The sequence below is a fragment of the Bos javanicus genome, chromosome 2 (assembly GCF_032452875.1).
Source record: "Bos javanicus breed banteng chromosome 2, ARS-OSU_banteng_1.0, whole genome shotgun sequence".
Taxonomy (NCBI): Eukaryota; Metazoa; Chordata; class Mammalia; order Artiodactyla; family Bovidae; genus Bos; species Bos javanicus.
The window spans coordinates 118,484,875-118,497,466 of record NC_083869.1 but is presented as its reverse complement, the minus strand read 5'-3'; the positions used below and the strand labels follow the sequence as shown (position 1 = coordinate 118,497,466).

At 47.5% G+C, this 12,592-nt stretch overlaps 1 protein-coding gene across 7 annotated transcripts in view; it reads right to left on the bottom strand.

Annotated features, from left to right (window-relative positions):
• LOC133230392 (nuclear body protein SP140-like protein) overlaps positions 1-4,190 on the bottom strand; it is a 95,925-nt gene extending 91,735 nt beyond the window's left edge. For 4 of the 7 annotated variants that reach the window (XM_061387799.1, XM_061387819.1, XM_061387855.1 and 1 more), the window contains exon 1: positions 3,079-4,181. In XM_061387799.1, coding sequence (XP_061243783.1) covers positions 3,079-3,110 — 32 coding nt within the window. In that variant the 5' untranslated portion in view covers positions 3,111-4,181. Of the gene's footprint in view, positions 1-3,078 lie in introns of all 7 variants that reach the window. The other 3 variants (XM_061387839.1, XM_061387808.1, XM_061387846.1) reach the window with 3 other exon arrangements.
• Positions 4,191-12,592: the final 8,402 nt, after the last annotated feature.

Below are 12,592 nucleotides of genomic sequence, written 5' to 3'. Positions count from 1 at the left end.
TATGTAAAGTTTAAAAATTAAAAAAAAAAGTCATAACCAACTCTAATATAAAAAAAAAATAAATAAATAAAAGATGCTTGCTTCTTGGAAGAAAAGCTATTACCAGCCTAGACAGCATATTAAAAAGCAGACATTACTTTGCCAACAAAGGTCCATCTAGTCAAGGCTATGGTTTTTGCAGTAGTCATGTATGGATCTGAGAGTTAGACTACGAAGAAAGTTGAGTGCCAAAGAATTGATGCTTTTGAACTGTGGTGTTGGAGAAGACCCTTGAGAGTAGCTTGGACTGCAAGGATATCCAACCAGTCAATCCTAAAGGAAATCAGTCCTGAATATTCACTGGAAGAACTTGATGCTGAGGTTGAAACTCCAATACTTTGGCCACCTGATGCAAACAACAGACTCCTTTGAAAAGACCCTGACTCTGGGAAAGATTGAAGGCAGGAGAAGGGGACGCCAAAGGATAAGATGGTTGGATGGCATCACTGACTCAACGGACGTGAGTTTGAGTAAGCTCTGGGAGCTGGTGATGGACAGGGAAGCCTGGTGTGCTGCAGTAATTGGGTTGCAAAGAGTCGGGCAGGACTGAGTGACTAAACTGAAATGAAGTTAACAAAATGCCACTCTTTATCCACCACATTTGCAAAGTTTGGGTGTAGGGAGATGGCTTGTCTAATTTTGGGTTTTTTTAGTCGCTAAGTCGTGTCTGACTCTTTTTCTACCCCATGGACTGTAACCCTGAAGGCGTCTCTGTTCATGGGATTTTCCAGGCAAAAATACTAGAGTGGGTTGCCATTTCCTTCCTCCAGGGGATCTTCCTGACCCAAGGATTGAACCTGCATATCCTGCATTAGCAGATGGATTCTTTACCACTGAGCCACCAGGGAAGCCTAACTTTTGGTAGGAAGATATATTGGTTCAGCTACTTAAGCAGTTTGGCAGAATCTATAAACAATTAAATATGAGTGCCCTTTGCCTCAGCACTATAACTTTTTTGGTTATTGACACAACACAAACACTTGTATATGTGCAAAAAATATAAAGAAATAAATTATCTTTGTTATCATAGCTTGTTGGCAAAAGCGAGCAATTGAAAATTACCTGAAGGTCTGTCAGTAGAGTGGTGGAGTGGTTTAAAAACTATGGTGTAAGTCAGAATGGCCATCATCAAAAAGTCTACAAATAAATGCTGAAGAGGGTGTGGAGAGAAGGGAATCCTACACTATTGATGGGAATGTAAATTGGTGCAGCCACTATGAAGAACAGTATGCTGCTGCTGCTGCTAAGTCGCTTCAGTCGTGTCTGACTCTGTGAACCCATAGACGGCAAAAACTAAAAACAGAACTACCATATGATCCAGCAATCCCACTCTTGAGCATGTGTACAGAGAAAACCATACTTCACAGACATACATGCAACCCAATATTCACTGCAGAATTATTTACAGTAGCCAGAACATGGAGACAACCTAAATATCTATCAACAGAAGAACGGATAAAGAAGATGTGGTATATACATACAACAGAATATTACTCAGTCAGAAAAAAATGCAATGCCATTTGCAGCAGCGTGGATGAACCTAGAGATTATCATATTAAATGAAGTAAGTCAGAGAAAGACAAATATCATATATCATTTATATGTGGCATCTAAAAAACTGATACAAATAAACTTATTTACAAAACAGAAACTGCCTCACAGACATAGAAAACAAACTTATAGTTTCCAAAAGGGACACGTGGAGGGGGGCATAAATTAGGAATTTTGGAGTAACACATACACACTACTATATAAAACAGACAAATAACAAAGACCTACTTGTAGCAGAGAGAACTTTACTCAGTATTTTGTAATAACATATATGGAAAAAGAACGAAAAAGAATATGTGTATATCCATATATCTGCATATATGTACAACTGAATTATTTTGCTGTACACTTGAAACTAACACAATATTGTAAAACTATTATACTTCAGTTAAAGAAATAAACAAACAACAACAAAATAAAACTATGGTGTGTCCATTCCACAGAACAGTATTATATATGGCTGTTAAAAGGAATAAGGCAAGCCTATGGTTATTAAGAAGATGTCTATGATTTTCATTATTAAACTAAGTGAAAATGCAAAATGGTATTTACAATATAATTCCATGTTTTAAAAAACAGGGCTCACATTATGTATTTAGGAAAATAAGTTATATGCATAAATGCATAGAAACAAATCTGGAGGGTTATGCCTACAACTCTAACAGGATCGGGATTGGAAGCTCCGAAGGGGTGAGTGGTGAACAGGACTTTTTCCCTGTCTCTACTTCCGTATTGTCTGAGATTTTATGAGCCAGACTGCTTATGTATTTCTTTTGTATTAAAAAAATAAAAAATTTAAACTATTAAGTAATGTTATTTCTGACCCATTACTAGAGAAAGATAGAAACACTACTTTTTTTCCTTGTAGAGATGTAACCTGTTCCAGAACAGAAAATGAAACCAAACGTAAAATTATTCAGCCTGCGCTAGCCCTGGGCAGTTCGGGGCATTTCTCTTCCTTTTGTTTCTTTGCTCAGGATGGCTGGAAGAGGAGCCCAGGACCCCCAGTGAGAAATGAGATTAGTTCCGGAGCTGACAGAGGTGTCATCCACAGGACAGATGTGAGCCCACACTACCGGGTTTCAAAATAAGTCAGGGGTTTACCCTGAATTTCATGTTTTCTAAACTACCTTCTTCAAAACGATCTATGCAAAGGTAGAACTGACAAGAGGGAAAAGAGACTGATCTGGGGTCACGAGGAAATGAAGCGTCATACAGGACAAAGGTGCCTTCAGGCAGACGGGCCAGCGGAGCAGTAGTTGCAAAACAAGCAGTCGTGTGTGTTGTGGCAGCAGGACTCAACCAGCAGGCGCCCTGCTGCAGTCTGAAATCCCATCTCCTCGTCACACATTCCTGTCCACCCTTATACGGCAGGTGAAGGTTCCCCTACACCAGGTGGAAAGCAAAGGTTCAGTGCAGAGTCCAAAGACAGCACTGAACAGCACCGGGCCACGGGGAAAGGCGGAAGGAACGGGGAGAAAGACTGACCTGGTGCTGAGCTCGCTGCCCTCTCCAGCCATTTTCCCGCCCAGCCTGGCCTGGGCCTGAGCTTGGCTTCCGATTCTTCCAGTCTCCCCAGCCTGGGTCCGGAGAGGCCACCAGAGCCCTGAGCCCCGAGCAGGAAGTCAGCTCTGGGTCTCATCCAGGGCTGGCGGCTCCGCCCTTGGAGGGGAAAAGAGAAGTGAAAGTACTTGCCAGTGAGCTGTGCTTGGCAGACACCGGCTCCCTCCCTCCACCCGCAGCTCCCTGGTGCTTCCAGCCATCAAGACACGTGGTCCCAGGGGTGCAAGACAAGGAGTGACACGCGGGGCCGGAGGGCAGAGGGAGGGGCAGGGTCAGCCCCCAGGGGTCCACCTGTTTGTGCAAAGACAGCAATGATATCTGTGCGACCCCAACTGTCTGCAGGCTTCTGCCTTCTCAGGGCGGCTCAGAGTTTAGTATGGGGTCAAGGGCAAACTCAGGTGTGCCCCTTCCCCTTTGCTGAGATGGTTGTCAGGGGAAGAGGGAAAGACAGAGACTTCAGATCCTCTCTCCAGCCTGTGGGAGAGCCTGGACCAACCGAGTTAGGTCCCAGCATTTGGACACCCAGCAGGAGTGAGCCCAAATGCTCGGCTTTATAAAGTGGGGAGAACATTTTTAGCGTTCCTGGAAATCAGCCAGGGGTAGGAGAAGAACTCCAAGGCCCTGGGGCCAGAGAGTGGAGCCCAGTTGGTGATGAGGGTTGACATCTTAAGTGCAAGGGTCTAAGGTGCCCTGACTACAGGATTGCTTCACCGGCGTAGCCAGGGGTGACAGAAACCTGGGACACTGTCATGGGAATGCAGAGGCAAGAGGCTTCTCTCCAGACGGAAGTGGAGGTTAGAACCCAGATCATGTAGAAATGAATGAGCAGGTAACCCCAGCTGAGGGGGTGACCCTTGGCCCTGGAGTTGTGTCTGTCCATAGATTTTTCACGCAGATTCTGTCATCCCTCCACAAAGGATCAGAAGTGACCAGATCGTGACTCAGCATGAAACCAAATCATGTGTGAAGATAAGAGGAGGGTTTCTACTCTTTGCTCACTTCTTTCTTTTCACTGTGGTCAGCACAGACCCCAGGACTCCAATGAGGACTTCTTTACCAGTGGGCTGGGTCTCAGTGGTACCAGGTCCTGCACACATGTGGACCCCTCTCTCGTCCCCCTCAGTCTAGCAGGTTGCAGGACCACTGAGCTGAGCCTCGTTTGGGCAGGACTGTCCTCCGCTCCTGACTCCGTGGGGCACAGGGTCCACACAAGGCTGGCACAGACCACACCTGCCTTGTCTAGGGTCCCCTCTCTCTCCTCTCTGTCCCTGGGCAGCTGGTGGCCAGGTCATCGCTGTGCTGCATGTTGACATAAACATGCCAGCTTTTCTGTGGGCTCGCTTTGGGCCACCAAGATGAGAACCTGGAGTCAGAAGCCGCTTAGCTGAGGTTGGACCATCCACAGGACAGACACTCCCGAGCTGGGGCTGCTCCTGGTCCCTGGAGGAGACCTTCCTGTGGGCCAGAGAAAGCTGGGCCCGCACCACACCCATGAGAGCAGTGGGGGTCTGAAGCATCCCCAAGTCCTCTGTGGAGAAAGCAGTTTCTTTGGTCCAGGAAATAACATCAGACTCACTCAGGTTTGGGAAAGGAAAGGACCAACTTAAGATGCTGGTTGGTCCTATGACAAACCATAATGGAAAAGAATATATACATATGAGAATGTATATATAAACAGGCGTCCCTAATGGCTCTGATGGTAAAGAATCCGCCTGCAATGTAGGGACCTGGGTTCGATCCCTGGGTTGGGAGGATCCCTTGGAGAAGGCAATAACAACCCACTCCATTATTCTTGCCTGGAGAATCCCATGGACAGAGGAGCCTGGTGGGCTACAGTCCATGGGGTCACACAGAGTCGGATACATCTGAGTGACTAACACACTTTGATATACGTGTACAATTGTATCACTTTGCTGTAAGGTAGAAATTAGCACAACATCACCTATAACTTCAATTAAAAAAAAAAAAAAAGAAGGATGTTGAACTCCTACAGACTCTACTGGAGTGATTGAAGGAAATAAGGAGACGCCTGGGGCATGTTCTGTGGCTGTGAGGAGCACTGAAGCGGGAGCCTTTCTGCTATCACAGGAGGAGCCCAGTTATCAGATCTGGAAGCCCACAGAGCAGGAGAGGCCGTTGTTGAGGAGCGACCACGGGGCACAGGATCTGCCAGGGCAACAGGCTTCGCAAGCTTCACCAGGAGCAGCTTCCATTCAGACTTGAGTAGTGGGGGTGGTCTCCACACTGGGAGAGCCCAGTGGGGACCCGAGGCCTGTCCCTGAGACGAGACAGTGGGATCTGGGATTTGAACCTGCAGGGCAGGAGGAATCAGCAGCCACCGTGGTCCCTGGGGCCAGAGGATCAAGACCCCCGGCTCCTCCATGAGAGCTGAAGTGAAGAGGGGTGGGCGCCTGGGACCCATGGCTACACTCAGGCTGGCTCCAGGGTCCCCTTCCAGGGCAGCCCCTCAGTCAGCAGGGCTCGCCTGGACTCTCTGCTCCTCCCCACTCCTGGGAGACTCTGGTTGGGAGTGTGTGGAAGGGGTGAGTCTGCTCCTTGCTGGGTCTCCCTAGGCTCATCCTGCCTGCAGAGGCCAAGGCTCTGTCAGCCCCTCCAAGCTCAAGTGCACTTGGCCAGGGGCTGGAGGAGTGAGGTGGGGGTGGGGTGTGAGTGCTTGGAGCTGTGTGATGCTGTATGGATGAGCCCGATTCTGAGGTTCAGTTCAGGGATCTCTTTTTCTGCCACACACTAAGCCACAGGACTGGGCTTCTCAGGTATCTCAGTGGTAAAGAATCTGCCTGCCAATGCAAGAGACATAGGAGATGCATATTCGATCCCTGGATCAGGAAGATCCCCTGGAGAAGGAAATGGCAACCCACTCCAGTATTCTTGCCTGAGAATTCCATGGAGAGAGGAGCCTGGCAGGCTACAGTACATGGGGTCTTTGGGGTCAATTGGATACGACTGAGCTTACACACGACTGAGCAACTGAACTGAACTGAACACACACACACACACACACACACACACACACACACACCACAACTCTAAGCCCAGTCCAGCTTTTATCATGAAGAAAGACAGTATTTTGAATTCCTCACTTTTTTGCCTGTCTGCAGGTTTGGAACTCAGGTGAGAAAAAGGGATGCCCTTTTGGGGTCTCTACTCTCATCTTAAACTGGGTCCAGCACGTGGGTATATGTCTCCCTCCTTGGGTTTCTGTTCATGTGTGCCCTCGATGAGTGGAGAAGCCAGGAGCGATGCCCCCTTGCAGTTGTGGTCATGACACAGTTATCCCTGAGAGGGCTCCGTGGCCATTTGGTGGCGTTATTTCAGTTTTTAGAAACTGGGGTGAGGTGCAGCCCCCTTCTCTCAGTGACTATGCTAAGGGGTGGAGCTGTGGACTTGTGAGGCTGCAAAGTTTTTCAGAAGCCAGAGGAACTGTTGGGCTGGAGATGTGATCCTTTCTACAGGGAAGACAGCGAATCCTTGGAAAGTGGGATGGGCAGAGGCATCTAAGCAGAAGAAAAGACTTAAGGCTGAGGGTGGTGGGGAGTGAGGAAGAGAAGGGGACCACTGGGCACCACTGGAAATCCATCTGGGCCTCTTTCAAAAGGTCTGGGGGCCATCTGTGAGAAACGCCCCCGAGGAAACCCACAGTCCTTGTGCATTCCTAGCAAGGAAGAGGCTGGCCCAGGGCGCGGTCCTGTCCACAGTTGCAGTTGGCAACATCACCCACAGCCCTTCAGCTGGAGTCCTGGGCCTGAGCTCCAGGGAGGTAGTTGATGTGGCATCAACAACTCAACAAAGACCGCTTTCCCCTGTACCCTGGTTACATGTGAGCAGCGCTACAGTCTCTGCAACCCACTGAACCCACCTCATACCTCTCTGCTATGACCACCCAGCTCCAGACACACCATGTGAACACAAAGCAAGGAAGGAGCCTGTCACTGCCTTCACCTTTCTCATTTCAGCACCCAGGGTCTGCATCCCCTGGGACAGGGTACCCTTTTCCTTCCTGACTTGGCTCTAGCTGGCTGCACTCCCCACCTAGTGGTCTTGCCTGGTATTACAATCTCCTTGGAACAGTTTTGTTGCCTATTCAGAGAAACTGCAGCCCTGAAATTAAAAGACACTTGCTCTATGAAGAAAACTATGACAAACCTGGACAGCGTATTAAAAAGCAGAGACATTCCTTTGCCAACAAAGGTCTGTAGAGTCAAAACTATGGTTTTTCTGGTAGTCATGTGTGGATGTGAGAGTTGGACTGTGAAGAAAACTGAGTGCTGAAGAATTGATGCGTTTGAACTGTGGTGTTGGAGAAGACTCTTGAGAGTCCCTTGGACTGCAAGGAGATCAACCAGCCAATCCTAAAGGAAATCAGCTCTGAATATTCCTTAGAAGGACTGATGCTGAAGCTGAAGCTCCAGTCCTTTGGTCACCTGATGCCAAGAACTGACTCACTGGAAAATCCCTTGATGCTAGGAAAGATTGAGGGCAGGAGGAGAAGGGGACGACAGAGGATGAGATGGTTGGATGGCATCACCGACTCAATGGACATGAGTTTGAGCAAACTCTGGGAGATGGTAAAGGACAGGAAAGACTGGGATGCTGCAGTAATTGGGGTTGCAAAGAGTTGGACACGACTGAGCGACTGAAACACACCAGCAGAGAAACTGAAGCAGAAAATCTCATCTCAAATTGTAACTGTCTAAATCCCTTGAAATTAGTAGTAGAAACACCATTATTTCCTTCCAAATAAAGGTGAACTGACTTAAGGACTGGGTCCTGAGATATGTTTGATATTTGACGGTTCATGAGCACACAAACACATTTATGGTCTGGACAGGGAAGTCTTGGCTTAAATGGTGAGGGAAGCCCTGAGACTTTGTCCTTCCCATTCCCTTGCAGCCCCTGTCTTCCTAGAGAGCTGCATTCTGTCCAGGCGCCTCGGGGTGACCATGCCCTCTTCACCTCCCGGAGGAGAACTGCTCAAACCTGCCCCTCCTCACCTGAGGCTCTGTTCTCATGGCCTGCAACTGTGGCAGAAGCTTCCTGAGGTCTCTCCTGCACATGTGAACCTCACTCCATAGTGAGCAGTTGAAAGCAATTCACATTATTAAACAAGCTGCGAAAATGAATGGCATGGGATGAATTGTTAAGAGACAATATGACACTTTAAAGAAGTTTTGTGTTTCACAAGGAGTTCTGCTCAATGCTACGTGGCTGACTGGATGGGAGGGGAGTTGGGGAAGAATGGATACACATATATGTATGGCTGAGTCTCTTTGCCGTCCACCTGAAACTATCACACCATTGTGAATCAGCTATACTCCAGTATAAAATAAAAAGTTAAAAAGAAGAAAAGAAGTTGTGCATTTCAGGCAGGCAACTTCATGCCCTGGACCCTGGGTGTTAGTGGAGTTGTCGTCACCTTCCTCCACCGTTATGATTCTCTGCTGCCAGGAGAAGGGGAACCCAAGTCTTAGCTTAGTCTTAGCTTCATTGAATGGCAACACTGAATCAATGGACGTGAGTTTGAGCAAATTCTGGGAGATGGTAAAGAACAGGGAAGCCTGGAATGCTGCAGTCCATGGGGTCGCAAAGAGCTGGACACAACTTAGTGACTGAACGACAACAGCTTCATTCAGCTATGGTTGACTTAGAAGCCCAATCACTTAGCAAGGGGTGGACCTTTCATGGGTTTGCCATGTCTGATATTCTGGAGATAGATGGTGGGATCTCCATGCCTCCTGAGCGAGTCCCTGATGGCACTGGCTGCCATCCCTGGCAGATCTGGGATCAGGCAGTTCCATACTGGACTTGCCGCCCCCAGGGGATATGGCTGTAAGGGTCTGCCCTGCACTTGGGAAGCGGGAGGAACGTTTCTTGGAATCTACCTTGGTATGGGGTCTCCCAGGGAGCTCCAGAATGTCAGCAGGGCTGGGCACCACAAGGAGCTAGGGTGGACCAGAGAAGGAAACGGTTGAATGAACAGTGAGGCTTGTGCAGATTTCCCACTTCTATTAATAATATTTCTGCAAATCCCTCCACATGACAGCCTTTGCTTTTTTTGTCTTCTAAGTGGATACTTCTATCAAAGGGAAGATCCATGGCGGGGAAATCAGTGCTACTATACAGAACAGAAGCAGTGTGATTGGAAAGAACAGCTTCATGAAGGTTCAATGGTTGTAAGATAGGAGGTGGATTGTAAGGAGGCTTCACCATGGGAAGAGGATCAGTTAAATTGTCCCTACCCAGAGGGCTTCCCTGGTGGCTCAGACAGTAAAGCGTCTGCCTGCAATGCGGAAGACCCAGGTTTGATCCCTGGGTCGGGAAGATCCCCTGGAGAAGGAAATGGCAACCCACTCCAGTACTCTTGCTTGGAAAATTCCATGGACAGAGAAGCCTTGTAGGTTAAAGTCCGCGGGGTCTCAAAGAGTAGGACACAACTGAGTGACTTCACTTACTTCGGGATGCACACACGGAGGGATGCTGAAAACTTGGAGAGGGTTTATACACAGAATCTGAGGTTCTTCTCTGTGACTCTCTCCTGTGACTTCCCCGCCTCTCTCCAGAAAGCCTGGTTGCCCTGGGCTTCTTTCCTGGTTCTGCTGACCAGAGAGAAGGTGGGCTTCCTACCAATGTTTTGGCCACCCCATGTAAAGCTATGGCTGCTCTCAGAGTCAGCTGACAATAAACAGGAAACGTTTTGCTCTGGCAGCATCCCCTGAGTTTCAATTTTCCTCCAAACCAGCCTACTTTTGTTCCCTTTCCAGAAACCTTAGGCGGTTGCGTTTTGAAAGCTGTCCAGAGTTTCTAGCTGTTACCCACAAGAAACCGGTTGGTTGCAGCTCCCTCTTGGGATTTAAAGCAGAACTCCTGGTCCTCCTCCCTGGCGGACCAGTCCTGCCCGCTCCCTGGCCCAGGCCTTCTTCTGGCGATGTCAGTGGTTCCAGTGCCCCCTCAGCCCCCTGCCCACCCAAGGAAGGGCTGCTGTGTGGTATGTCAAACAGAAAACACACCTGTGTTAGGATACGCAAGCCCAGAACTATGCACATTCTGTACCTCTATGCTCACGGGAACACAAACACCTGCCTTCTTAGAGTATGCTTGTATTAACAAACGAAATAACATAACAAATAACATGCCTGGGGGAAGGATATGGATAATTCTAGGATCCCAGTTGGAGTTAATACTCAGCTATACAGATGACACATACAGGGTGTTGCCAAGATGACTAAGAATATCTTTTGTTGTCATTAAAGGAGGAAATTGAGTGATCGTTATCCAATCTGGCTTTGCTCTAAGGACTTATTTACACCACCATTTGTTTCCAAGGGCTTTGGGCCACAACTTTCCCACTGCCTCCTTCTTGCCCTAAGTTCCTGTGCATATAACTAAGAAAGGAAGATCACCTAACCTATATGTATATAAGTAAGAGTTCCTCATAATAGGAAACACAGATAGCTCAGTCCTTAGATTCTGATCTGGGTCTTGGGAGGACTCACAGGGACATTTCTCCACTCAGTTTATAGAGAGAGAGCTGGAGGATGCCCATCCACTCCCTCCAGATGAAAGGTCCTTCTCTCCAGCTCAGTGGAGCACAATGTCCACCCCAGGAACCATACTAGGAGAGGAAACACATTGACTGACAGCGAAGGGTTGGAAAAGCTATTACAAGCAAATGGTAACCAAAAGAAAATAGGTGAAACTATATTTATACCATAAAAATAGACTTTAAACAAGAAAAGTCAGTTCAGTTCAGTCTCTCAGTTGTGTCTGACGCTTTGCGAACCCATGGACTGTAGCACGCCAGACTTTCCTGTCCATCACCAACTCCCAGAGTTTGCTCAGACTCACGTCCATTGAGTCAGTGATGCCATTCAACCGTCTCATCCTCTGTCGTCCCCTTCTCCTCCTGCCTTTGATCTTTCCCAGCGTCAAGGTCTTTTCCAATGAGTCAGTTCTTCATATCAGGTGGCCAAAATACTGGAGTTTCAGCTTCAGCATCAGTCCTTCCAATGAATATTCAGGACTGATTTCCTTTAGGATTGACTGGTTTGATCTCCTTGATAAAGGGGTTCACATTGGAAAGTTCAGGCTCAGGGGTCATTACCAAGTGGCCCAGGACCTCAGGAGCACCTATTCTCCTATAACTCCCAGGGACACAGGCACACTCCCCCCAGGTAAGGCCACAGCCAGACTCCTTTGTGACCAAATGGCTCACAGATATGGACTCTTTCCTTAAAGCTAAAGTGAGTCTCTTGTAGACAGTATATACCTGGATCTTATTTTTTTAAATATTTATTTGGGCTTCTTGGTTTTTGAGCCAAAAAGAATCTCAAAAGTATCCACTTTTGAGCCACAAAGATCTCCTGGAGAAGGAAATGGCAACCCACTCCAGTATTCTTGACTGGTAAATCCCATGGACAGAGAAGCCTGGTGGGCTACAGTCCATAGGGTCACAAAGAGTCAGACACAGCTTAGTGACTAAACAACAAGTCTTATTAGTCACATTCAGGATCTTTTTGTTGTGGCACATGGACTCTCTAGCGTGACACTTGGGCTCAGGAGCACGTGGGCTCAGTAGTTGCCATGTGCAGGCTTAGCTGCTCTGCAGGGTGTAGGAATCTTAGTTCCCTGACCAGGGATCAAACCTTCATCCTCTGCATTGCAGGATGAATTCTTTACCACTGGACCACCAGGGAAATCCCTAGATCTTATTTTTTAAGTTTATTCATCTATTCTATGTCTTTTGATTGGAGAATTTAATCCATTTACATTTAAAGTAATTATGATAGGTAAAAACTTACGACAAACCTAGACAGTGTGTTAAAAAGCAAAGACATCACTTTGCCGACAAAGGTCCATAAAATCAAGGCTATGGTCTTTCCAGGAGTCACATATGGTTGTCAGAGCTAGACCATAAAAAAGATGAGAGTGCCAAAGAATTTATGCTATTGAACTGTGCTGCTGGAGAAGACTCTTGAAAGAGCAAGGAGATCAAACCAGTCAATCTTAAAGGCAATCAACCCTGAATACTCTTTGGAGGGACTACACTGAAGCTGAAGCTCCTATACTTTGATCACCTGATGTGAACAGCCAACTCATTGGAAAAGACCTTGATGCTGGGAAAGATTGAAGGCAGAAGGAGAAGAGGGTGACAGAGGATGAGATGGCTAGATGGCATCACCGATGCAATGAACTTGGGCAAAGTCTGGGAGATGGTGAGGGACAGGGAAGCCTGGCAGTTCATGGGGTCTCAAAGTGTCGGACACAATTGGGTGACTGAACAACAAGAAGAACTTACTATTGACATTTTGTGAATTGTTCTCTGACTGTTTTGTACATACTTTATTCCTCGCTTCCTCTCTTGCTGCCTTCCTTTGTGGTTTGGTGACTTGTAACAGCATGCTTTGACTCCTTTATCTTAATA